This window comes from Macaca mulatta, chromosome 17, assembly GCF_049350105.2.
Source record: "Macaca mulatta isolate MMU2019108-1 chromosome 17, T2T-MMU8v2.0, whole genome shotgun sequence".
Classification (NCBI taxonomy): Eukaryota; Metazoa; Chordata; class Mammalia; order Primates; family Cercopithecidae; genus Macaca; species Macaca mulatta.
The window spans coordinates 69,936,838-69,963,928 of NC_133422.1; the positions used below are offsets into that span (position 1 = coordinate 69,936,838).

A 27,091-nucleotide genomic window follows, 5' to 3' on the forward strand; every position below is an offset into this window, starting at 1 on the left:
AGATCGCTGGCAGCAAGGATGCCAATGAGATCTTATGTTTGTTTGGATTTTTATGTCTTCAAAATATGTCCTTTCATATTATTCAACTGATGAACACAGCAATCTGTCAAGTAGGCAAGGCAGGTATTTTTGGTCACAACATTGTTTAGATATTTGTTTATGGATGTTGACTCTTTATCCCTTAACAGATATACAATGTTTTTTTTAATATATACTTTAAGTTCTGGGGTACATGTGCAGAACGTGCAGTTTTGTTACATAGGTATACACATGCCATGGTAGTTTGCTGCACCCATCAACCCGTCATCTACATTAGGTATTTCTCCCAATGCTATAACTCCCCTAGCCCCCAACTCCCCAACAGGCCCTGATGTGTGATGTTCCTCTCCCTGCGTCCCTGTGTTCTCATTGTTCAACTCCCATTTATGAGTGAGAACATGTGATGTTTGGTTTTCTGTTCTTGTGTTAGTTTGCTGAGAATGATCATTTCCAGCTTCATCCATGTCCCTGCAAAGGACATCAACTCATCCTTTTTTATAGCTGCATAGTGTTCCATGGTGTATATGTGCCATATTTTCTTTATCCAGTCTATCACTGATGGACATTTGGGTTGGTTTCAAGTCTTTGCTATTGTGAATAGTGCCATAATAAACATATGTGAGCATGTGTCTTCATAGTAGAGTGATTTATAATCCCTTGGGTATATACCCAGTAATGGGATGGCTGGGTCAAATGGTATTTCTAGTTCTAGATCCTTGAGGAATCGCCACACTGTCTTCCACAATGGTTGAACTAATTTACACTCCCACCAACAGTGTAAAAGTATTCCTATTTCTCCACATCCTCTCCAGCATCTGTTGTTTCCTGACTTTTTAATGATCACCATTCTAATGCTAATTTGCTCAAGGTACCACAGCCAGAAGATGGCAGAACATGTACAAGAACTCAGACTCTGATATTTATCCTGACGTGGCTTCTGCTACAGTCTTGCTTCCTACAATGCAATGTAAGAGGAGGCATGAATCATTCTCAGGATATGAAGAGATTAAACCTTAAAACCACCCCAGGAGAGAGAGGCAGATAGATTCAATTCCCCCTCTTGCCTGAGATAGTTCAGTGACCATAACAAAAGTATTCTTTTTCAAAAGCTTTGACCAAACAAAAACTAAGCACTCATCATGTAGTAAGCTGGATAATGATTGGTCTCCCAAATACGTGCGTATTCAAATCCCTGGAACCTGTGAATGTTACCTTACATGATGAAAGGGACTTTGCAGATGTGATTGAGTTAAGGCTCTTGAGATGAGGAGGTTATCCTATATTATCTAAGTGGACCTAATGTAAACACAAGGGTCCTTATAAGAGAGAGACACAAAGGACAGAGAAAGGAGAAAAGACAACATGACCACAGAAGCAGAAATTGCAAAGGAGACGCAGTGACAGAAGCAGAAGTGAGAGAGAGAGCAAAATTGGAAAATGCTACCCTGCTGGCTTTGAAGATGGAGGATGGGCTCCATGAGAGAAGGACTTCAGGCAATCTCAAAAGGCTGAAAAAGGCAAGAAAATGGACTCTCTTCTAGAGCCTTCAAAATAAATGTAGCCCTACCAACATCTTGATTTTTGTTTAGTAAGACTTAGGTCAAGCTTCTGACCTATAAAACTGTAAGATACTAAACTTGTGTTTTAAGCCACTAGGCCAAGCCACTAAGTTTGTGCTAATTTGTTACAGCAGCAATAGGACACTAATACATGTCACATGCCAGCTTTCCCTCTCAATAGCTGCAAAATGTGTTTCCATAAAATGAAACCCATAGCTGGCCATCCTGACCCATTGACATTTAAAAACAAATGCCAAAGGCAATAATTTTGGCGTTTAGAGAAAAATAACAGCTAATATTTGAATGCTTAGCATGTTCCATATAATGTTCTACATCTTGTGTGTGTGTTGCATGTGAGATCTCATTTAACCCCCACCATACACGAATTACTTAATCTTTCTGTGCCTCATTTTCCCCAACTGTAACATGGGTATAATGAAAGCACCTATTGTATATACCTGTTGTGGTAGCCAGCCTCCGATGTGGCCCACAGTGACCACTATATCCTGGTGTTCATGCTCTTGCACAGTACCCCTCACATAGAATAGGTTGACTTGTGTAAACAATAGACTGCAAAAGTGACAGAGTATGACTTTTAAGGCTAGGTCAAAAAAGTATTTATCTTCCACTTTCCTTTCTTAGATTATCCACTCTCTGGAGGAAGTCAGCTGCCAGTAGCCCTAAGGAGAGGTTCACATAATAAGAACTGAGACCTCCTGTCAACAACCAGCACTAAGTTTTCTGCCATGTATGTGACTGTGTGAGTCACCTTGGAAGCAGATCCTCCAGCCCTGGTCAGGCCTTCAGATGACTACAGTCATAACCAACATCTTCACCTCAACCTTCTGAGGGACCAGGAAACCAGAATTACCTATCTAGGTGCTCCCAATTTTCTGACCCTCAGAAACTGTGTGAGATAATGTCTCTTGATCCTTTAAGCCACTAACTTGTGGGATTATTTGTTACACAGCAATAGGTAACTAATACTAATGCTTATAAGGATAAAAATGGCTAATATTTTAACTAATGTAGAGAGTGTTTAGAATAATGCATGGCATATAATAGATATTACTTAAGTGCTTATATAATTAATTTCCTTACAAAAGGTATGCATAACATACAATGAGATGGATCTTGATAAGGAATTGAGATTACTGAGATGATAAACATGTGATCCCTGCCCTTTAGTAGCCTCACATTGAGGGGGAAGAGGGTAGAAATAAACATATATTTAGTTGATGTGTTTTCCACAACACACGTATAGATTTAATTAGCCATTAAAATGTATATATTTCAGTACACTTATACCAACATAAAATCTTTCAACAATTAGAATGATTGTGCCAAGTGGTTTAATTTTTCTGTAATTGTTTTTCTCCTACTTCTATTTACTTGTTCCCTTAAACTATACACCCAACAAATTAAGAAAGGGTGGCATTTCTATGTAATCATAACTTGAAAGCATGTTTTCAAGAAGCTTTGAATATTAAACTTGCTATTATTAATTTATACTATTAATTTTTGCTTTCTCTATCTCTAACCCATGTGCTGAAGCTTTTAAGAAAACATCCTAAATCACTGAGGAAGTAAAATAAAAAATCTCTTTAAAGGAAGTTAAAGTTGTTCTTTATTTTCTTCTTATCGTATGAGCCATTAGAAAGCAAATCCACCGCACCAGTCTTTATCAAAGTAATGTTGGAAAACATGGACAATCTATTTTTCTGTGAAACATGAATCCAAAATTATCTGAATGAGTCTAAATGAGATGGAAACACCACGCTCGTATATCACTACTCTTTTTGTGCCAAGATACCCAGCAATTTAGAACACTGATGGGTGCAGTAATGGTTCAGGGGATTACTTTTTTAGCCTCTGCCGCTGAGGTTCTCATTAATTTGTTGCAAATTCTGCAGTTGATAGAGCCAAAATCAAAACATCCTTTTAGCTACTAAAAAATGTATATTGAACATTTATTTTAGCACATAGAAATGTTCTAAGAAAAAGAAGGAAGAAAAAGCAGACCTGTGCCTCTACAAGGACAATCTCCCGGTTTCATGGAACACTGAGGATGCCGGAGCTGTCAGCTCTTATAATACCTGCCTGCAGTTAATTTGATTTCTCCATTCAAGTTAAAATGAATTGCATAACTGAGCAGCCAAACACTTTCCATCTTATTAAACCAATGAGTAAGTTATACACTATGCCCTTCCAGTCATCCTCTCTGAGCTCTTCACTCACGGCCCAAAGGTTTTAATTGCATAACCAGCTGTTATTGTCACTTGAGGCCCTGTGTGGAGTAATTAGGGAGAAGACACCAAGTCAACCTAAGAGAACTCTGGTAAGATTACATTCTGCCCACAAATGTGCAAATAACCAGCTGCGTGTGTACATACAGAATAATAGAGATACAGCTTTAGCCTCTAAAATCACCCAGATACTTTCATTACTGTACATTTTGGAGTGGGAAGAATTCTTAGACAGAAAATGTTAATCCACTTGAATGGGTACTCCAAAAGATGGCATGATGTAAGCACCAGAACAAACACAAGGACAGTATAGAATCATGAACAGCAGGAAGGTGAGTCTGGTTGGAAGGAACAGGAGCTGAATCTATAGAAAGTGGTTCCAGCAGGATTGCGATGGGCTTATATGCAAAGCTAAGGAGACTGGATCTCAACTTGGATGTAATGACAAGGCATGAGTGTCTAAGAGAGTGTGCATGTGTGTGTGTGCGCGCACGCGTGCACGTGCGTGGGCAGATCAGATTTGTTTCCTGGGAAGATAATATCTGCAGTGGACATACTAAGAGAGGAGAGAGAGATTGGAATGTACTATGAAAAGTAATGAAGTCTTGAACTAAAGGAACAACTGCAAATGTTATTTAAGTAAATAGAAATAAACTTCACTTAAACCCATTTTGGAATAATAAAAATAGGATACATCTCACTAAACTAAATAAACTGGAGCAATTAGGAAGGAAGGAAGGGAAAAGGAAGAAAGGGAGCAATATTAGTGAAGGAAAGAGAGAGAATAGAGAGAGACATTTCTAAAATTCAAAATCAAACATATGTGGTCCCAGGTTTTTTGTGAGTATGAGTTATTAGATAGAAGACAAAGTAATGCGTTGATAATAGTTTGAAACTCAGTCTGAGAGAATAGTGAAGATGTCTTGAGATGTAACTGGAAATATGGGTACAGGGCTTAGGAGAGGTCAAGGTTGAAAATAAAATATTTAGTAGTCATCAGAATAAAGAAAATACATTTTTAAAGCACTCATTACCTTCCAAAAACGCTGCTATGTTTATATGCTCTCTTTCAATAAAAAAAAAAAAAACTCATTAATAAAAAAATTAACTGTTACAAATGAAGAACTCAGGTGCAGGAGGATAAGGAGGATAAGTAACCTGCTCAAAATCTTAACATTAGCAAGTGATTATCATGGGATCCCAAGTGAGTAGATATTCAGTTAATTTCTGCTCAACCCATCTAATTTTAGAAGACCACTTATTCTTTCACATTCAGGATGAATATTTGTTGATTAAAGCAGGCATGGGTCTTTAAAAATGGATGAATGTAAGCCTTAAATATTTCGTTTTAACTTGGGATACATACATACACACATACCAATCTTCAGATGTTGGGCAAAGACCTCTTTTTTCAGTATAGGTCCACTGAAGGAGACACACACCTCCATAAATCACCCACATAAATCATATCCATTATCCATTGTCTGTGATTTCTAGTTTGCATTTCTTAGAAAGAGAATCTAAAGATATTCTATGAGGCAATATGAGTCTAGATAGATTTGCCAATATCTTTCTGTTACATTGCCCACATCTGATTTCACAGCAAGTTTTAGGAACTATTTTTTTGTTTTGTTTTGTTTTGTTCTGTGACAGAGTTTCACTCTTGTTGCCCAGACTGGAGTGCAGTAGTACAATCTTGGCTCACTGCAACCTCCACCTCCTGGGTCTAAGTGATTCTCCTGCCTCAGTCTTCTAAGTAGCGGGGATTACAGGTGTCTGTCACCATGCCCAGCTAATTATTTTATATTTTTAGTAGAGACGGGGTTTCACCATGTTGGCCAGGCTGGTCTCAAACGCCTGACCTCAGGTGATCCACCCACCTCGGCCTCCCAAAGTGCTGGGATTACAGGCGTGAGCCACCCCGCCTGGCCAGGAACTCATTCTTATTAAGTTTTTCCAAAACATTCAATTTAATTTTCATAAGAAACATGGCTTTTTCTTTTCACACTCAAAGTCAAACAATGTATTCCATATCTAAATAAATTATGCCACTGTGATAATCACCCTTGGTATTAACTGGTTTGGAAATAAACACAAGTCTCTTGGTAATAAAACTACTATTAGAAGCAGAAATGTGCTAATACACATAAAAATAGTTACCTGAAGTATACAAGGAATGCTCACCTGGGCATGATTCCTTATGCACCAAAAGAGAATGAGAGCATCAGTTAACTTAGTGAGACTTGTTAAGTGAAGATACATTAAGAGAGCTCCAACTCTAGTTTTATGTCATGGGAATTAATATTTGGAATGACAATCCTAAATTATAAACATTTTTGAGCACATGAGTCATTGTGTATAAAAAAGAGCAAGTCCTTGTTCCTGCCCCTTAAGGAGTTTAAAATATAACCATTTAATTTACAGAAACTTAATCATAGCAGAAATATGCAAAATGCTGTTTGTTGAGTACTTGTGAATATTCCTCATACTATTCTAAATGCTGTACATATATTATTTCATAAAACCCTTGTCATAGATACCATTGTGATAGATACTACAAAGTAATAGATACTATTGTGAGAGATGCTATTAAGACCTTCATTTGTCACTCAAGGAAGATGCAGCATACAGAGGTTGAGTAATTTGCAGATGACCCATTTGGTAAATGATGAGCAAATTTCAAACCTAGGCTCTCTCTCTCCATAGCCTGCAATATTAACCATTACCACTTATCTATAACCTACCATGTGTCAAAAACTGGACTGTGCCATTTATCTATTTTATCTAATTTTGATCCTCTGATTACTCCTCAAAATATATACATTAATAGTCCCATTTTACAGCATATCCCTTGTAACAAAGATACGAAGCCGCAGAGATAGAATTCAAACACAGATAATTTTAAGTTTCATATTCTTTTTGCCTCATGGTCTCCCATTATTATTTATAGAGAGCTATGTACTGATCTGTAAGGAAAGAGCCCTGAGGATCACAGAGGAAAATAAATTGTATGTATCTAACTCAAAGAACCATTTGAGATGTGTCATAGAATCATGGTATGCCATAACACTCAGATTAATTTCCCTTGTTCCAAATAATAGAACATAGTTTCTCCCCCTTCAAAAAAAGAACAACTTCAGATAATTTTTCTGATAAGCCTATTATAGAAAAAATTAAAACTTTAGAAAAATGAAAAGAAGAAAATAAAAAACATCCATGATTCTATCATCAGATATAATCTCTGCTAATATTTTCTTAAATTATCTTCCAGATTTTTGTGTGTGTTTGTGTGCATATAGAAATTTCTCCTACAGATAACTTCTTAATGTGAATTGGCAATAAAGTAATTGAATAATTAGGGAACTTGATTACATTATGTGGAGGAGCGTGTTTGTGACTTTCTGCTTAGTTTAGCATCCTTATGGGTGATTAATGTGATGAGAATGTGAAAGAAATTCTTATAAAGATGGGAAATTTTCTTGGCTTTCTTCCTATCTCTTTCTGGCTGCTGCTACTTATTTTCTTTGGCACATTCCTCCTCTTCTGACAACCAAATGTTAGTTTGCCTCAGGGCTCTGAACTGAGAACTCTACTCTTCTTACTCTATATTTTCTCCAAGGTGATCTCATCCATTCCCACAATTGTCCCATTACCTATGATCTGATATTCTCTGCATTTGTATTTCTAGTCCATTCTTCTCTTCTGAGCTTGAGAGCTGATATTTATAAGCATAAGCATCTATTTGGCATCTCTATTTTAATATGTAAAATTTATCTCAAAATAAACCGTTGATATACCTCTCACCCCATTCCTTCTCTTGTCTATCCTTACCCACAGAGTTCATTAAGCCAGAGCTTTGAGAGGCATGTGTGATATGTCTCTTTCACTTATATTCCATGGTCAATCCACCCCCAAATCTACAGGTAATACCTCCAAAATCTATCTCTAATCATTTTACTTATCTCCAGCTCTACCTCTGTTCAGTAGCCATCCTGTCTCAATCTAGTAGACAATAGTTTTATGTCTCAATATTTCCACTCATAAGCCCTGACACCTCTTTTCCACATTGAAATTGAAATGATCATTCTAAAATTTAAAATGGATCAAGTTATTCCATTGCTTAAAATTTTACATGGTTTCCCACTGCACCTAGAATGAAATCCAAACTCCTTAACGTGATCTGCATTGTTATTGCATGACCTGACCCTTCCTAATACACCAACCTCATCTGACTCCATACTTGTTAGTTCATTGTTTTTCAGATGCCTTCTTCCAGCAACTCAGGTACACTAGTCCTTCTTTTAAGTCATGAGCAAAAGCAACTTGGCGTTATCAAAGTTGAACAGTGACTTGCAGTCTGGACAAGAAGGCACAAACCCTTCTCTCCCTCTTTCTTCCTGCTAGGTACTATAAACCCTGGACATAATGCAAAGCAACCAAAGGAGAACTCTGAAAGGTGGTAAGAAGAAGGCAAACTTGTTTGGAATCCCAAGACTATGAAACTGCCCCTATAAACTTCATAAAATTAATCAGGGAAGAAGGAAAGGAGTGTTGCAGGAAGTCAGGGACCCTGAACAGAAGGATCAGCTGAAGCCACAGCAGAGGAACATAAATTGTGACGATTTCATGGACATTTATCATTTCCCAAAAATTAATAGTTTTATAATTTCTTATGCCTGTCTTTACTGCAATCTCTGAACATAAATTGTGAAGATTTCATGGACGTTTATCAGTTCCCAAATAATACTCTTATAATTTCTTATGCCTGTCTTTAATCCCTTAATCCTATTATCTTCGTAAGCTGAGAATATACATCACCTCAGGACCACTATTGTACAAATTGATTGCAAAACATGTGTGTTTGAACAATATGAAATCAGTGCACCTTGAAAAAGAACAAAATAACAGCAATTTTCAGGGAACAAGGGAAAACAACCACAAGGTCTGACTGCCTGAGGGGTCAGGCAGAATACAGCCTACTTGCAGAGAGCCTATATTTTTCTATTTGCAGAGAGCCTATAAACAGACGTGCAAGTAGGAGAAATACCACTGAATTCTTTTCCCAGCAAGAAATATTAATAATTAATACCCAGGAGAAGGAATGCACTCCTGGGGGGAGGTCTATAAACAGCCACTCTGGGAGTATCTGTCTTACACAGTTGAGATAAGGACTGAAATATGCCCTGGTCTCCTTCCGTAACCTCAGGCTCACTAGGGTGGGGTAAAACCCTACCCTGGTGAAATTGAAGTCAGACCAGTTCTCTGCTCTCAAACCCTGTTTTCTGTTGTTTAAGATGTTTATCAAGATAATACATGCAGAGCTGAACACAGACCCTGATCAGTAATTCTAATTTTACCCTTGCCTTGTGATCTTTGCTTCGCCCTTTGCCTTGTGATCTTTACTGGCCTCAGAAGCATGTGATCTTTGTGACCTACTCCTTGTTTGTACATTCCCTCCCCTTTTAAAGTCCTTAATAAAAACCTGCTGGTTTTGCAGCTTGGGGGACATCATCGTCCTACCAAAATGTGATGTCACCCCCGGAAGCCCAGCTGTAAAATTCCTCTCTTTGTACTCTTTCTCTTTATTTCTCAGACCAGCCTACACTTAGGGAAAATAGAAAGAACCTACATTGACATACTGGGGACGGGGTCCCCCAATAAGGGAGAAAAACAAAAATAAGCCCAGCCTACAGCGCACTCAGTATTAATCATTAGGTCAGCTCACTCTCTGACCTGCTTTCTTGTAATTGCCTATTGCCTTAGAATCACATAGACCCTACATTATGGTTCCCTTAACTGCTCTACAGATAACAACTTCGGCATTATGAAAAGTTAAGTTTTCCACTGGAGACATTCTTTCAGGTCCTGTGTACCAGCAAAACTACTGACATCCGCTGGTCAGAAAGACATCATGAGAAACTGACTAACCAATAAATGCAGTTGCCACATCCTGATGATTTCATTCCCCTTACTCTGACCAATCAATGACTTCAATTTTCTAGCCCCTCACCCTCCATTATTCCCTTAAAAACCCCAGCCCAGAATTCCTCAAGGAGATGGATTTGAGGGTATCCTCCCATCTCCTCACTCAATGCTATGCAATCACTAAATTTTCTCTGCCACAAACCCTACCATTTCAGTGTATTGATCTCTTACTGTGCAGCAGGAATATGAAACTGTTGGTCCAATAACAACTGGTAGATCAACATTGTGGCAGGGTGTTGCATGCCTACCCTCCTCCCCAACAGAACTTGAAAGTCACCAAGACCTAGCATTTTCAGAACCCCAACCAACAACTAAACCAACCTGGGTAGGCTCTTTCCATCCCCTGACTGAATGGGAGCCTTTCCAACAACATTAGGCAAACCCAGAAGAACAGGCAAGGTGGGATCCACCAGGAGCCTCACTGACAAGTAGCCCAGGAGAGAATTCACTCTTTTTTCACTGGGCCTCAGGCTCTTCTCCCTCACTGAGAGATACTAGAGATAGCCAGGAGGTCTGGAAGAGGGACACAGGCACAGCAAGAGGTGCAGTGCAGGAAGCCCCTGGGACCTCCACAGGCATAAGACTCCCCTCCCGCTCTGAGAGACACCTGGAAGCCCAGCCTGGGGAAACTTCTTTTATCCCCTCAGCCAGCACCAGCAAGTACTACTGGGAGCCCCAGCAGCAAAAGAAAAATCAAGCCAACCAAAATAACACTGCAAAGACTGTAAAAATTAAGCTGTCATTTTATTAACAACCTCAAAAAGTAGGCTAGGATCTGAATGCTAAACAGACTGACAGTTTGCTAAAATAAAAGATTTAATGAGGGTCCAGAACCTCCTAACATAATAGACAAAATTTCTAGGATGCAATTGCATTCTTTGGCTCATAGCCCCTTCCTCCATTTTCAAAGCCAGCAGCACATCTCCAGATCTCTATGTGACTTTCCCACTTCTGCTTCCATCACCACATCACTTCTATGACTCTCTGCTTCCCTCTTGAGAAAATCCTGTGATTACATTGGACCACCCAGAGCAACCAGGATAATCATCCTTCCTCAAGATTCTCATCTAATTATATTCACAAAGTCCCTTTTGCCACATAAAGTATTCATCATTTTGAAGATTAGGAAGCAGACATCTTCCAGGAAAGGGAATTTTCTGCTTTCCCTATCAATAAATTGTGATCAACGATATTTGCATATCATAATACCCAAAGCAATCATTGTGAAAACTATACAAAGAGTTATATTCAAAAACACTATGAATAAATCAAAATGATTTCCTAAAAAAATTTTTCAAGTAACCCAGAAGAAAGCAAAAAAGAGAAACAGAGGAAGAAGCACAAGAGGGAAAAGCAAAAACTGATAGGGCTGAATGGAGAAATAGACAAATCCACAACTGTAGCTGGGGATCTCAACACCCTCCTCTCAAAAATGATAGAATTACCAGACAGAAACTCAGCAAGGATATAGGAGATCCAAATAACAAAATCAACCAACAGAATCTGATGAACATATATAGAACCATTCACCCCAAAGACAGCAGAATACATATTTTTTTCAAGCACCCATGGAAGAATTACCAACTTAGACAATATTGAAGCCATCCTCAAAGGGTTAAATAGCTACAGAACTATAGTTATAATTAAGCATTAATCAGGCTGTACATTGACCCGTTATCAGCAGTTAATCCATACAGGTCTGCCGTAAATGGATTCTTGCCTCCTTGGAGGAAAGAGTTTAGCAGAGGAGCAGAAGTAGTTTTAAGGCAGAGGCAGCAGCCAAGGCAAGTTTTAGAGCAGGAGTGAAAGTTTAATAAAAAGTTTTAGAGCAAAAGGAAGTAAAGTACTCTTAGAAGAGGGTCAAGTGGGTGACTTGAGATATCCAAGTGCTTCATCCGACCCTTGGCTTTGGGTTTTATACTGTGGCATGGTTCCAGGGTTTGCATTTCTTTTCCCCTGATTATTCTCTTGAAGCAGTCTCTCCACATGCACAGTAGCCTGCCAGCACTTGGGAGCGGCCACATGCACAATGTGTTTACTGGAGTTGTGTGTATGCTCACTTGAGGCATTTTTCCCTTACCAGTTAAGTGTTCTAGAGAAAGGTTATATACCAATTTAACTCTGCCATTTTATCTCTTCATGCATATGCCTGAGCCCACTCACCCAACTCCTGGGATTTTGTCAGGAAGCGCTGATCACCAGCTTCACGTGTTTTCTATCTATTGGGAAACTGCCTTTCCCTGGTGCTGGCTGCGACCAATTATTATTTTAGAGAGATAGTTTAACATCCATCAGATGATGGTCACCTGCCATTCACGAGGCTGGGATGTCTCTCCTGCCCTGCTCATGTCTGCCTAGGTACCTACTATAACAGACCCATTTCCTCATAACAGAAAGTCAAATAACACTAGATATGGACCATCTGCATCCTCACTGTTGCTATATATAGGATTTCTGAGGTTGGAATCATAAGGCTTTAGTTTAAGAATTGCCTAAGCAGATCTTGAATTTCAGCAGAACAGCTGACACTAACCAGTTTAAAGATCTGCCCACAGAGGAACCAAATCAGCCTACGAATACAGTTTCTTCATCTCCCTGTCCCATGACTTCATCCTTTGACCAAATGACAATTTTCACACCTTGGCCCACTCCAAAACCCTTAAAAATCCTAGCCCCAAACTCCCCGAATTTGAGGTTTCCTCCTATCTCCTCATTCAATGGCCCTACAATCAAACTTCTTTCTCTGTTGCAACCTGGTGTCTTGGCATATTGACTTGCCTATTGTAAGTAACATACTACAGTTACAATATCTTGCTTCATGAAACAAACTCAACCCAAAAAAGGAATTGAAATTATACAGAGTATGTTCTCTGAGTATCATAAAATCAATAACACAGACAACAGTAAAATCACCAAATATGTAAAAATTAAATAACACATTTCTAAATAAATTAATCTAAGTTCTTTCCTAAAAGAAACAAAATGAACCCAAAACAAGTGGAAGAAGGGAAATAAAGAAATATCAGAAATCAATAAATTGAAAATGGAAAGACAATAAAGGAAAGCAATTAAACAAAATGTAGTTCTTAAAATGTCAACAAAGTTGATAAAACCATAGAATATTGACATAAATAAAATATTTATAATTATGTCTGTCACTCAAAAAGAAGATAAAACTTAAGAAAATGAAAGAGATAACAAAAATCATTAATATCAAGAATGAAATACAAGATATTACATATTCTGCCATCATTAAAATGATCATTAGGGAATATCTCAATTTTATGCTCATAAATTTAGTATCTTAGAAGAAACTGGCCAATTCATTGAAAAACACAAACTACTAAAACTCAATCAAGACAAAATAGATACCAAAAACAAAGACAGTAAAAAAGAAGAAAACTAAACCAACAGCTTCTATAAACATCAATACACAAATCCTCAAAAAATAATAGAATCTTGGATCCAAGAATTCATTAAAAAAAATTATACTTGGCCAGGCGCGGTGGCTCACTCTTGTAATCCCAGCACTTTGGGAGGCCGAGGCAGGTGGATCATGAGGTCAGGAGATTCAGACCATCCTGGCTAACACGGTGAAACTCCATCTCTACTAAAAATACAAAAAAATTAGCCAGGCGTGGTGGTGGGCACCTGTAGTCCCAGCTACTCAGGAGGCTGAGGCAGGAGAATGGCATGAACCCAGGAGGCACCGCTTGCAGGGAGCCAAGATTGGGCCACTGCACTCCAGCCTGGGTAACAAAGCGAGACTCCGTCTCAAAAAAAAAAAAAGAAAAATTTATAGTTGTGACCAATGGAGGTTGATTTTGGGTATGCAAGGCTTGTTCAACATTTGAAAATCAGTCAGTGTAATCCATATATGTCAATCATCTAAAAAAACTCATATATCAATTGATGCAAGAAAAGCATTTGAGAAAAATCTAACACCAATTCATGACAAAACTTTCAGCAAGTTAGAAATACAAAACATATTTCAACTTGATAAAAATAATCTACAAAACTTAAAGGTAATATCACTTAATGGTTAAAAAAAATGCTTTCTTAATAAAATTGGGAACAAGGCAAGGGCGTCCACTTTTACCACTCTTATTCAAGAGTGTAGTATTGAAAGTTCTAGCCATTGCAACAAGGCAAGACAAAGAAATGTTTATTCTAAAATGTAGGTGAAAAGGCACAGGCCCTAGAAGCACTAAAACAATCAATAATTTGATAAAGAAGAGTGAAGCAGGAGGAATTACTCTATCCAATTGTAGTAGGCTAAATATTGGCCTTCTAAAATATATGTCCTCATTCTTATCCCTGGAATCTCTGACTATTGTCTTATATGGTATATTAGTCAGGGTTGTCTAGAGGGACAGAAAAATTAAGATATATGTATATATGAAAGCAAGTTTATTAAGGAGACTTGACTCACAGAATCACAAGGTAAAGTCCCATGATAGACCATCTTCAAGTCGAGGAGCAAGGAAGCCAGTGGTAGATCAGTCCGAGTCTCAAAACCTCAAAAGTAGCCTTCAGTCTGTGGCCAAAGGCCTGAGAGCCCCTGGCAAACCACTATTATAAGTCCAAGAGTCTAAAAGCTGAAGAACTTGGAGACCAATGTTCAAGGGCAGGAAGCATCCAGCCATGTGAAAAAGATAAAGAGTGGAAGACTCAGCAAGTCAAGTCCTTCCACCTTATTCTGCCTGTTTTATTCTAGCCATGCTGGCAGCTGATTAGATGGCACCTACCCAGATTGAGGGTGCCCCTCTCAGTCCACTGACTCAAATGTTAATCTCCTTTGGCAACACTCTCACAGACACACTCAGGAACAATACTTTGCATCTTTCAATCCAATCAAGTTGACACTCAATATTAACCATCACATATGGCAAATGAGTTAATACTACCTTATATGGCGAAATGTGATTAAGAATCTTGAGAGAGGGCCGGGCACGGTGGCTCACGCCTGTAATCCCAGCACTTTGGGAGGCCGAGGCGGGCAGATCACGAGGTCCGGAGATCGAGACCATCCTGGCTAACACGCTGAAACTCCGTCTCTGCTAAAAAATACCAAAAACATTAGCCAGGCATGGTGGTGGGTGTCTGTAGTCCCAGCTACTAGGGAGGCTGAGGCAGGAGAATGGTGTGAACCAGGGAGGCGGAGCTTGCAGTGAGCCGAGATCGCGCCACTGTACTCCAGCCTGGGTGACAGAGCGAGACTCCGTCTCAAAAAAAAAAAAAAAAAAAAAAAAAAAAAGAATCTTGAGAGAAAGCATTTATCTTCAATTGTGTAGGTGAGCCCTAAAATCACATGTATCCTTATAACAGAGAGGCAGAAGGAGTTTGGGGACAGATGTACAGATAAGAAAACATACACAGAGATGGAGGTGACATGAAGACAAAGGCAGAAATTAAAGGAAGCCAAGAAAGCCATGAATTGCCAACAGCCACCAGAAGCTTAGGAGGAAAAGGAAGATTCTCCCTAGAGCCTCCAGAGAGAATGAAGCCCTGCCTACACCTTCACTTCCAACTTCTGGCCTCCAGAACTGTGAGAAAATAAATTTCTGTATTTTAAGTCCCCAAGCTTGTGGTAATTTGTTACAGCAGTCCTGGGAAATTAATACACAATTTTACAATTTATTGTAGGGCTACAGTAATCAAAAAACAATGTGATACAGGCAGAAGGAGAAAGACACTGATCAATGGAACATAATGGAGAACCCAAAAATAGATCCATACAAATATAGTCAGCTGTTTCAATTACTTTATTTTATTTTATTTTTTTACAAAAGCACGAAAGCAATTCAATGGGGAAAGGAAAGCCTTTTCAAGAAATGGCACCAGAGCAATTGGACGTCTATAAGCAAAAACATGAACATTGACCTAAACCTCACACCTTAGACAAAACATTAAAACTGGTTCATGAGCTTAATGTAAAGCATAAACTAGAAAATGTTTAGAAAAATAAATAAAAGAAAATCTTCGGGATTTAGGATTAAGTGAAGAGTTCTTAGTCTTGACACCAAAACCACATTTTATGAAAAGACAAAATAATTTGAATCTCATCAAAATTTAAAACTTCTGATCTGCTGTGACGCATGTGAAAAGATAATCTACAAATTCAGGTAATATACATGCAAGCTACATATCTAATCAAGGACTAGTACCTAGAAGATATAAAGAACTCTCAAAATTCAATAATTTTTTAAAAATCCAATTAGAAAAGAGGTAAGCAGCATGAACAGACATTTAACTGAAGAGGTATACTGGTAACAAGCATATGAAAAAATTTCACCATCATCAGCCATCAGGGAAATACAAATTAAAACAATGAGAAGTCACTATACAACTATCAGAATGGTTAAAATAAAAAATAGTGACACCAACTGCCACTTGAAGAAGAAACTGGACCACTCATACATTACTGGAGGAAATGTAAAATGGTACACTCATTGTGGAAACTAGTTGGGTGGTTTCACCAATCTAAACAATTAACTTGGATTTTTATCCCAAAGAAACACAAACCTATGTCACATAAAAACCTGTACGTGAATGATCATAGAAGCTTTATTTATAATAACCAAAAACCAGAAAGAAGCCGAATGCCCTTAAACAGGTGAATTGTTAAACAAATTGTAGGCTGGGCATGGTGGCTCATGCCTATAATCTCAGCACTTTGGGAGGCCGAGGTGGGCAGATCACCTGAGGTCGGGAGTTCAAGACCAGCCTGATCAAAATGGAGAAACTCCATCTCTACTAAAAATACAAAATTAGCCAGGTGTGGTGGTACATGCCTGTAATCCCAGCTACTCGAGAGGCTGAGGCAGGAGAATCGCTTGAACCTGGGAGGCAGAGGCTACAGTGAGTCGAGATCATGTCATTGCACTCCAGCCTGGGCAACAAGAGCGAAACTCCATCTCAAAAAAAAAAAAAAAAAAAAACCTGTGATGCGTGGATTTTATGGTGTGATGGTTAATATTAAGTGTAAACTTGATTGGATTGAAGGATGTAAAGTAGTGTTCTTGGGTGTGTCTGTGAGGGTGTTACCAAATTTGCAGATTAACATTTGAGTCAGTGAACTAGGAGAGGCAGACCCACCCTCAATCTGGGTGGGCACCATCTAATCAGCTAACAGTGTGGCTAGGATAAAAGCAGGCATAGGAACATGGAAGGACTAGACTGGCTGAGTCGTTTGGCCCCCATATTTCTCCTGTGCTGGATGCTTCCTGCCCTCAAACATCAGACTCCAAGTTCTTCAGCTTCAGATTATTGGACCTACACCAGTGGTTTGCCAGGGGCCCTCAGGCCTTTGGCTGCAGACTGAAGGCTGCACTGTTGGCTTCCCTACTTTTAGGTTTTGGGACTGAGACTGACTTCCTTGTTCCTTAGCTTGCAGATGGCCTATTGTGGGACTTCACTTTGTGATCATGTGAATCAATACTCTTTAATAAACTCCCTTTCATATATACTTGGATCCTATTAGTCCTGTCCCTCTAGAGAACCCTGACTAATACACATGGGGTATCATTTAACAATAACAAAAAAGAAACAAATTACTGATATACGCAACAACTTGGATGAATCTCCAGGGCATTATGCTGAGGGGAAAAAATATAATCTGTAAAAGTTACATACCGTATGATTCCATTTATAGAACATTTTGAAAAGGTAAAATTTTAGAAATGGAGAACAGATTAGTGGTTAGGAAGGGTTAGGACTAGGGTTGGGGTGGGGTCAAGGGGCAAAAGGGAGATGGATGTGGTTATAAAAAAGCAAGGAGTTGAAAACTCTCAAATAGAAAAGATTTTAAAATAAGTAAAATTGCTATTGTTAAAAAAGAAATTGCTATTGTTAAAAAAGAAAAGTAGGCTGGACTGGATAGTTTAAGTCTTCAGTGAATATTTCAAAGTGATTTGTTAATCTACATAGATAAATGTTATTAGACTGTGAGAGGCAACCACTGTTTTGCTTTGTAGACACAGTGAATTTGTGTCAGTTAAATTCCTTCCAATATATGTGTTTGCTCTCAAATAGAGACAAACTTAAATAAACACTGTGAAGTACATGCTTCTGAAACTCCCAGAGCATTTACAATATTAATTTTAATACTGCATATACATTTTACTACATGATACTTTTTATTTATTTAGAATCTAATCCAATAACATGTTTTTCATTTTGCTGCTCCTATGCAATTGTTCTGCGTACCTGAGAACACTTGCGACTCTTGGGAACTTATTTCTCTTTACGCTCAACATGCAATACTTGTTCACGTGCTTTTTGTTTTTTTCCTGTTTTTTTTTTTTTTTTTTTTTTTTTTTTAGAGATGGGGTCTTACTCTGTTGCCTGGGCTGCAGTGCAGTGGCAAGATCATAGCTCACTGCAATATAAGTACCAACCCGCATCCAGTTGTATTTTTTATATTACTAAATGAACATCAGTTATGTCTGTGTCGATTATATCAATCTGAACAAAAATGTTTTGCCTTTATTGACATCATAACTACAGATTTGTTCCTTAATCTACCCCCACTGTCACAATTCTATACAAAGTGCCAGTTTAGAAGTTAGTTTATTTAACCATACATTCCTCTAAAATTGTAGCATTCTAAGTCTTTTATTTATTAAATGAAACTTTTTAGTACAAGGGCAACAAATTCCCATTACAAAAAATGCAGATGAAAAAATTAAAATGCAAATAAATCCATAAATCTTTGTATCTATAGAAACTGACAACGAACACATTTGGCTCTATATTCACATGTATCCATAATTATTTTAATAAAAATTATAATATCTTGTATAATATTTGATAATTTGTTTCCAAATAAAAATACACTGGAAACTTTTTTTTTTTGAGGCAGAGTCTCACTTTGCCACCCAGGCTGGAGTGCAGTGGCATGTGGCATGAGCTCAGATCACCGCAACCTCCACCTCACAAGTTCAAGCAATTCTCATACCTCAGCCACGCAAGTAGCTGGGATTACAAGCACGCGCCACCACGCCCAGTTAATTTTTGTATTTTCAGTAGACACATGGTTTTGTCGTGTTCCCCAGGCTGATCTCGAACTCCTGGCTTCAATGATCCGCTCACCTCAGCTTCCCAAAGTGCTAGGATTATAGATATGAGTAACCATGCCAAGTCCATTATAGACATATTTTCATTTAAAGAGAAGCATTTAATATGTACTATCTTATTAACTTATTATATGGTAGTCCATTATGTAAATGAACCTTAATTAATTCAATAAATCCCCAATGGTTGAATATTTTGCTTGTTTTTTTTTTTTTCAAGAAGTTGCTACAATTAACAGGACTAAAGCTAAATATTCTACAAACTATTGTTTATTTCCTTAGGATACATTCATGAAAGTGGAATTGCTTAATAACTTATTGACAAAATACCTAGGAGAAAATATATAGCAATTTATAATATCATCAATGATTTTTCAAAAAGCCACGGTAGGGAGAATAACTCTGTCCTTACCTTCATGCATCCTTACCATCACCAAATATTATATTTTTTATGTTTGCCAAATTACAGGCTAAAAATAGTATATTGCTGCTCTTATCTTTTTAAATTGTTGATGAATTTGAACATTATTTTCACCTCTATATATTTCAATATTTTTTGTCTGTGTCTTTAACCCATTTTTCTTAATAATTACGTTTTATGTGATAAAGATACGAATCTTTTGTCACATGTTTGAATATTCAACTTTTAATTTTACTTATAATATTTATATATTTATCAGATATACAGATACTTACTACTTTGTGCTGTAAAGTTGATTGGACTTCTCTTTTGATTTCTTCTTCCTCATCTCTAGGGTACACACTCTCCCCTATAAAATCAGGAATTGGAAGCTGTACTGAGACATCTTACAGTTCCAGTTTACAGTTATGAAAAGAAAGATTCTTGAGAAATTTTATTAATTTCCCCTAGCCATACCATTCCTTTCTACTACTGCCAGGACTAAAATGTAGATCTTTTGATACCTCCAGCTATTAAAGAATCCAACTGATTTTAAATATCTGTTTTCCTCTGAAAAAGCGTGAATGAGATGCTTTGGCTGTCAACATTTGGGGATGGTGGAATCTCCATGCTCATTTCCTATACTATCTACACAGATTCAGCCTGTGCTTCCCAATCCTCCGAATGGTGCCTGATCCATAGAGACCTGGAAATGCCATGCAACATCCCTTGGGTAAAAATAGGGGGTATTTTTTTTTTCTTAGAGACAGAGTATTGCTCTGTTGCACAGGCTGGAATGCAGTGGCATCATCATAGCTCACTGCAGCCTGGATCTCCTGAGCTCAAGTGATTCGGCTGTCTCTATCTCCTAAGTATCTGGGACTACAGGCATGCACCACCATGCCTTGTTAATTTTTTATTTTTTGTAGAAATGGGGTCTCACTATGTTGCCCAGTTTAGTCTTGAACCTCTGGCCTCATGCAATTTTTCCACTTCAGCCTCCCGAAGCACTGGGATTACAGGTGTGAGCCACTCTACCTGGCCAAGATGGGGTCTTTTGACAGCCACTGATGAGTGCTGATAGCTACAGCTGTGGAGTTTTGTGATGACCACCACATCTCCCTTCATTTGGGGGAAAAAGATACAGCTTTGCTAGTAGATGATCACTAGGTATTTAACTTAATGTCTGATGGATTAAGCAAATAAGGTAGAAAAAGCAACAGATTGATTAACAGGAAGAAAGAGATTTTTAATAGAAGAATAGCAGTAGTACTTGAGGATCGGCAAAACTCTGATAGGCTTCCTTGGCCAAAACATGCTCATTTGGGTCCGGCAAGCTACTTCTCCCAGGTTCCAAACTACGAAACTCCCTTACATTTGGCTCACAAGGAAACGCTTCCAAGTCTCTGCTTTCCATGAGGCTGATAATATTAAATTGCAGTTCTATTCTTGGGATTCAGGGATCAGCAGAGGCCAACCTTCCTCTGTTGCCCTTGCCAACCAGCTACACAATGAGTGCCAAGCAAAAACCATGTGATGTTTTAAAAGCAAGTAACATATTAAACACCAAAAACAGTCTTATTTTTGAACCCACACGTCTCCACCTTACCAGGCAGCACTGGTGACTGTGATTTATTTAATCTCCATTAAAGCAACTCCTTCAGTGAGGACTGAAAGAATTTTGAACAGAAAGACGGCATTGATAGTTGGTGCTGAATATTTTGCTTACTGAAATCATGTAAGGAGGACCCCATCACCATCTCAATGCTCTGCTGAGAAGAAGTCTCAAAGGTCAGGGCAGAGACCCTTCCCACTTATCAGCATTAGCCACCACTGTCCAATAACTTGACTTTAAAGTGCTTGACTATCCAGCCAGAGAGGGACATTCTCCAAAAGATTATAGAGAAAGTGTTTTTCACTGTGACCTGGTTAAAAACTGAGGCAGCCTGGAGAAAAGGCTACATTGCCATGAGTTATTGGAAAGAAAGAAGAGGCCCAATACCAATTCATTTTTTAAATGACAGAATAAATCAGAAACTTTCTTATTGGTTCACCCTATTTGCTACATACATATATGGGGCATTTCTAAACAGTTCCATCTCTGAACCAAACTAAAATTATTTCCCCTCTCCCCCTACCCCCCACAATTACATTGAAAAAAATTCCTTCTCTGAACCACTGTTGCACATCTAATTATAGCATCCACTACTTAGTGCTGTGATCGCAACCATTTTAAGGAGATGAAGATTCTCTTTGCTCAGTAGGGGAGGGACAAAAAGGTCTGTTTTTCCGGAAAATATAGATTGCCAAATGAATGTGACTTGAAATAAAATCAGCTTTAACTCTGCTGGAAGGCGACCCTGTGACCTCTGCTTCCCAGACCTCCACCACCACACCCACAGGCCTCCATTTCATGTTTCACCCTGGCGGGTCCCCAGGATACCACACTACAGAACTGCCTCCCATTAGCTGCAGGAATCCAGAATATCCATGGCAACCAGTCTCTAACCCCAGGGAGAAGGCAGCAGAATTGAAAGGCTCCATTCTGTTTCTACATCCACAGCTCGGTGAATTGACAGTTTGGTGATTCTCTCAGTTCGGTTAGATTAGGATGCACTTTTCTGTCTTCCTTTGTGTCATCTTTTTACCTGTGTAGGTCTCAGCTGCGGTTCAGGAATTTTTCAGATAAGTATTTCCCCCTCTTTCCCACTACCTCTGCACCCATCCAAAAGCATAATCCTTAAACAGTCCTTGCTTTGCAGCGTTTTTCTAAAGTAAACAAAACATAGTCTTGCTATTGGTCTTTTTGCCCTCCCACAAAAACATTCCATGTTTGGCGTGCATGTTGTGCAAATTACCAATGGATATCTGATTTCAAGCAAAGCAAGTCCTTTGTACAACACGATCTTATAAAAAACTGGCAAAGAGATCTTTTAAAACATACAATTTTATCATGAAATTAAGTTGTAGCATCAAATAACTATAATCACGTTTAAGTGATTGTTTGTGCCACAGATATTTAAATGGGGTAACAGATTGCACAGTGCTCTCGCTGTTTGCCAAAAGAGCCTGAATAACTAATTTGCACTCTCATGCCCTGTGGAATGGCAGCTGAGTCCCCAGTGGATATGGGAAGAACTTGACAGAAGCAGACCATTTGGTCTGCAGAATCAAAACAAGGCAGGAATGTTATGTATGGTATGCAATATACAGTCATATGCCGCATTTATAGTGGCCTAATAATAGGATTGCAAAAGGAAGTCAATCTGTTGGTCAGCATTTCTTAACTCTTTTGGGTAAAGTGGACCCCTTATAAAGCTAATGAGAGCTACAGATTCTCCTCCCAAGAGAATGTATATATGTGTGAAATGGGAAGTTAAATATGATACTCCCTGTAGCTCAGAGTTTTGGCAGAAGCCTAAAAGAAAGCGAATACAGTGAGCATCAAGAATCCCTCACATCCTAAATGGAGAGGTCACTCCCTAAAACAGTAACTGGAAGTACACATATCCTTGGAGGGTATACTAGGGTTTCCAAAGAGAAAAAAATGGGCAAAATGGTTTCAAGAAACTAATCTCTGTATCCTCAACTTTCGTACATATTTCTTCTTAAAATTATTCTATGAAAGGGATCGTGCTTTCCATTTCACAGAAGCCTTTCTCCCTTGTTTTACAAGAAAGGCAAATGTCTCATTCATCCCTAACTCAACTCTGATACATTGCTTAGGTTGTGAACAACTCCTACATCCCAAAGTGACCATATCTGTTAAGCTGATTTTCCTTAAAACCACAGGTTTGAATCTCAACATGTTTTGTGTGATTTCAAAAACAAAAAGGTGAAAAGTTCTACCTTTACTCATTTACTAAAAACAGATTAACATATCTTTGATTAAAAGGAGTATCAGTTAAAAATAGAGCATTATATTTTCCTGAACATTTGTTCAGACTGTTAAAACATTTAACTTTTGCCAAAAGATGAATGAATATTCTAAGTATCCATTTAATTTTTACTGCTTATTGACAGTCATTCATTAACCTCTTCCCTCCTCTGTTACTCCTTAATATCATGTATTTGTTTTATTTGGATTTGCTTAATGGGCAGGTATTACAGATTTCACTGCAAATAATGCAGTTAAGGCTTGTAATAAATCTTTTGTAGCTCCATACTTATTCATAGCCTAATACTTTCTTTCCCAGTTGCTGTTGATTTCCACTGAAACCTAACCCATCCTCAAAATGTAAAAAAAAAAAAAAAAAAAAAAAAGGAGAGAAGGAGAAGAAAGAGGACGAAGAGGAGAAGGAGGAAGAAGAAGAGCCTCATCACTCTCTCTAAAAAGCACATTTCTGATAAAAGTTTTCTTCCAAGAGAACCCTGGAGGAGCAACACAGAGGACCAGGGAGCGGTGGTCCCAGGATCACTGTGGATAGCAGAATCTAGAGGGCAGTGAAAGCTGGGAGCTAGGAATGAGGGCAGGGGCGAGGTGATGAGCAGATGTGACTGCTAGAGCAATTAAGCCCAAAGTCAAGCAAAACGCAATTTTGCGACTCTCAGCCATGGGAACATCTCCAAAAATGCACAAAGAGCCCAGTGAGAGAGTCAGTTTGTTATACTTATCTCTTGCAGCCAGAGAGCATCAACACAAGATAAAATGAACCTAAGGAAAAAATCTCTTTTTTTTCCTTACCTCTTTCCTCCCTTAGACAGGCTTCAAAAGCATCTAGCCAATGAATGAAAAACAGAGAAGAAGCTATTTCTTCCTCCCACTGGAGGATTCTAGGCAAGCAAAACTGGTTTGCGGAGAAGTAAACTGGACTGGAGATTAGTACTGTATGATTACTAGATTAGGCTGTGTTTTTTTTATTATATAACCACAAAAATCTTTCATATTACCCCAAATTTCCTCCAGTTATTGGAGAGTAACAAGAAGAGAAAGCTGATTTAAATGGGGTAATGGTAAGAGAAAATAAAGTGGCTTTCAGCTTCCACCCTACTGAATTCAGTACTTTCAATAAGCCAGTTAGATGACCATGCTTCCATCAATAGCTAAAGGCTTACATGCACCTCTGCATCCACACTCCCTCGAGAGGCAGGCAGTGACAAAGAAAGAAGCCTTCTTGAGAAATAAGAAATCACACTAAAGGAAGATTGAGATTACATGATATTTACCTGCAAGAGACATTAAAACTAGAAGATGAATTAATTTAATTTGTTTAATTTTTCAATAGAATTCATTTGTTTTTCCCTGCTACCCCTTTCTAGGGGGAAGAGGGTTGAGCACAATTTTATCTGTTATTAAAAACAAGAAAAGCTATACTTTGGCACATCTAGGATGTACTGCAAAATGTAGAACATGATTGGAGAACTGGAAGTAGAGATTATTGAGGGATTCAGAAGGGAATTGACATGACACAAACCAACATTTAAGGAACTGCCCAAGGAAATACAGCCCACAAGAGACAGCGAGAAAAAGCAGCCAGAGAGAGAGGCGGGGAACCAGGGGAGTAAAGTCAAGATGCCGAGGAAAGAATTGATAGGAGGGAGGGGTCTACGTTTTCAAATGTTGGTAAAAGCTGGGTACTGTATAACGGAAATATGTGCTTTGGTTTTAGCAACAAGAAAATCATCAAGGGCCTTGGCATGAGCAGTTTCACTAAAGTGGTGGAGGCAGAAACCAAATTGAAGAAATCGATTTTTTTTTAAATCTAGCAATAGAGACAACTCTTTCAAAAAGTCTGGCAATAAAGAGGATGTGGTAGATTGCATTTTAATTATTCACTACGCTTGTTATAGGATCATTATACATCCCTACCCATTACTTTGTAACTTGCAATGCTTCTCTGAAGGAGATGAGTACTTCTCTGTCTGTCCTGTTGACACTGAAGTTAGCCATGTAGATGACTTTGTACATGGAATATGAGTAGTGTGAAGGAAGATGTTGGAATAGAAAATTCAGTCAAGGAAGATTTGATTATTTTGTTTGTTTGTTTTGTTTCAGACAGGGTGTCACTCTGTTGCCCAGGCTGGAGTGCAGTGGCTTGATCATAGGTCACTGCAGTCTCGATTTCCCAGGCTCAAGCAATCCTCCTCTCCCTCAGCCTCTGGAGTAACTGAGACCACAGGCACGTGCCACCATGCCCAGCTAATTATTTTTAATATTTTTAGTAGAGAGAGGGGTCTCACCATGTTGCCCAGGCTGTTCCCAAACTCCTGAGCTCAAGCAATCTTCCCACTTCAGCCTCACAGATTGCTGGGATTACAGGCATGAGCCATAGCACCCGGCCAGATTTTATTCTTAAAATGGAAAAAAGTAAGGGATGTTTAAATGCTTACAAAAAAGAGCCAGTATGAAAGGAAAACTTTAAGATACAGAAGAGAAGGGATGATTGATGAAACCAGAATCCTGAGAAAGCAGACAGGGCTAGACCTCCAAAATAAATAAAGAGGACTTGCCCATTACATGAAGGTCACCTCTTCCATTAACAAGAAGGAAGGCAGGAAGGATGGATGTGAAGAAAGTTAAGCTTGCTGGTTAAGTGCTGACAGAGAGTTAAAAAGGCATCTAATTTCTCTGTGAAATGGGAAGTGATGTCACTTGATAAGGGCCAAGGGAGGGGAAGCCAGGGCAGGAGGGGACAAAGGGGAGTAACATTTTTGGAACATCCATTTCAAAAAAAAAAAAAGATACAAAACCAGAAAGAACAAAGCATAGAAGAATCAGTGAGCAGTTTTAAAGGCCAAATTGAGGTTGGTGACCACACAATTTTGTGGTGAAAATATCCATGGTTGTGTGGTTTTCCCAGATGCGGACCTAGGAAAGGCATGCCTAGAGCCCTACAGTCACATAGAAGGGAGGTAACTCAGGAGGGGCTGAGGATATTGGCAAAAAAAGGTTGAATGTACTTTATCACCAATGTCAGATTTTCCCAGTTGCCCTTTAGTTTTCCTGTTACACTAGCAGCAGCCTCTGTGTCCATTATTCACTAACTCCTTTATTCCTCACAGCAACCTTGGGATTATTCTTTTATAATTACTCTCTATAGATAAGCAAATTGAAACTCAAGAGATATTACATAATTTGACCAAGATCGCCCCACTCACAAGTGACAAAGTTGTAATTAAAATTCACATTGTATGACTCCAAGTTCAATAGAATTTTCCCACCACATCACTGTTGCTCTCATTACTCTTGTTCTTTCTTTCTAAGCCTCTGTGAAACCCCTCGGTTTTTTATTAAAATTGCCTATAATCAAGAGTTCCAAGTCGGAAGTCAAAATAGCTGATAAAATCTTAAAGTGTCCAGCTAGGATTTCGAATTTCTTCCCCAAGCTGTATGAAGTGAATCAAATAAAGACCACTAGTCATTCAGACTCTTAAAACAGGAGTCTAGTTGACATCCCATCCCCTTCCCTTTCTCTCATCCTTTCTTACTCTGTAAGTGTTCTTGCTGAAGAAACAGAGAATACAATGAACTGAGCCCTGAGAAGACTGCTTTGAGCTGCCTGCCACTAAGACCCCTTAAATAAAAGAATAGGGTCAGGCCACAGTGTCAGGACCACCCCCACTCCACGACAGCAGCCCAGGCTGCTGCTGGATTGTATTGCAATTTCAGAGGCACCACTCATATATTCCACATGAATGGTGCTCCCTAGAAGTACACAGCAGGGCTACAGCCCTACCCACCTCCCTTGGCATGAGTTGTCACATTGCCAATGCTCAACTGTTGACACTGTAGACAGGAGATTTCCCAGAGTAGTTCATTTGAAAATATTCTGACCCTCTATGTCCTTT

At 38.7% G+C, this 27,091-nt stretch overlaps 1 protein-coding gene across 2 annotated transcripts in view; it reads right to left on the reverse strand.

Moving 5' to 3' along the window:
- Positions 1 to 27,091, reverse strand: part of LOC144336138 (uncharacterized) — a 410,554-nt gene that overhangs the window by 357,769 nt on the left and 25,694 nt on the right. For both annotated transcript variants that reach the window (XR_013407641.1, XM_077973777.1), the window contains exon 2: positions 14,737 to 14,886. Coding sequence is in view for 1 of the 2 variants with exons in the window: in XM_077973777.1 (XP_077829903.1) it covers positions 14,737 to 14,859 (123 nt within the window). In the remaining variant the exon portion in view is untranslated. The remainder of the gene's footprint in view (positions 1 to 14,736; positions 14,887 to 27,091) is intronic.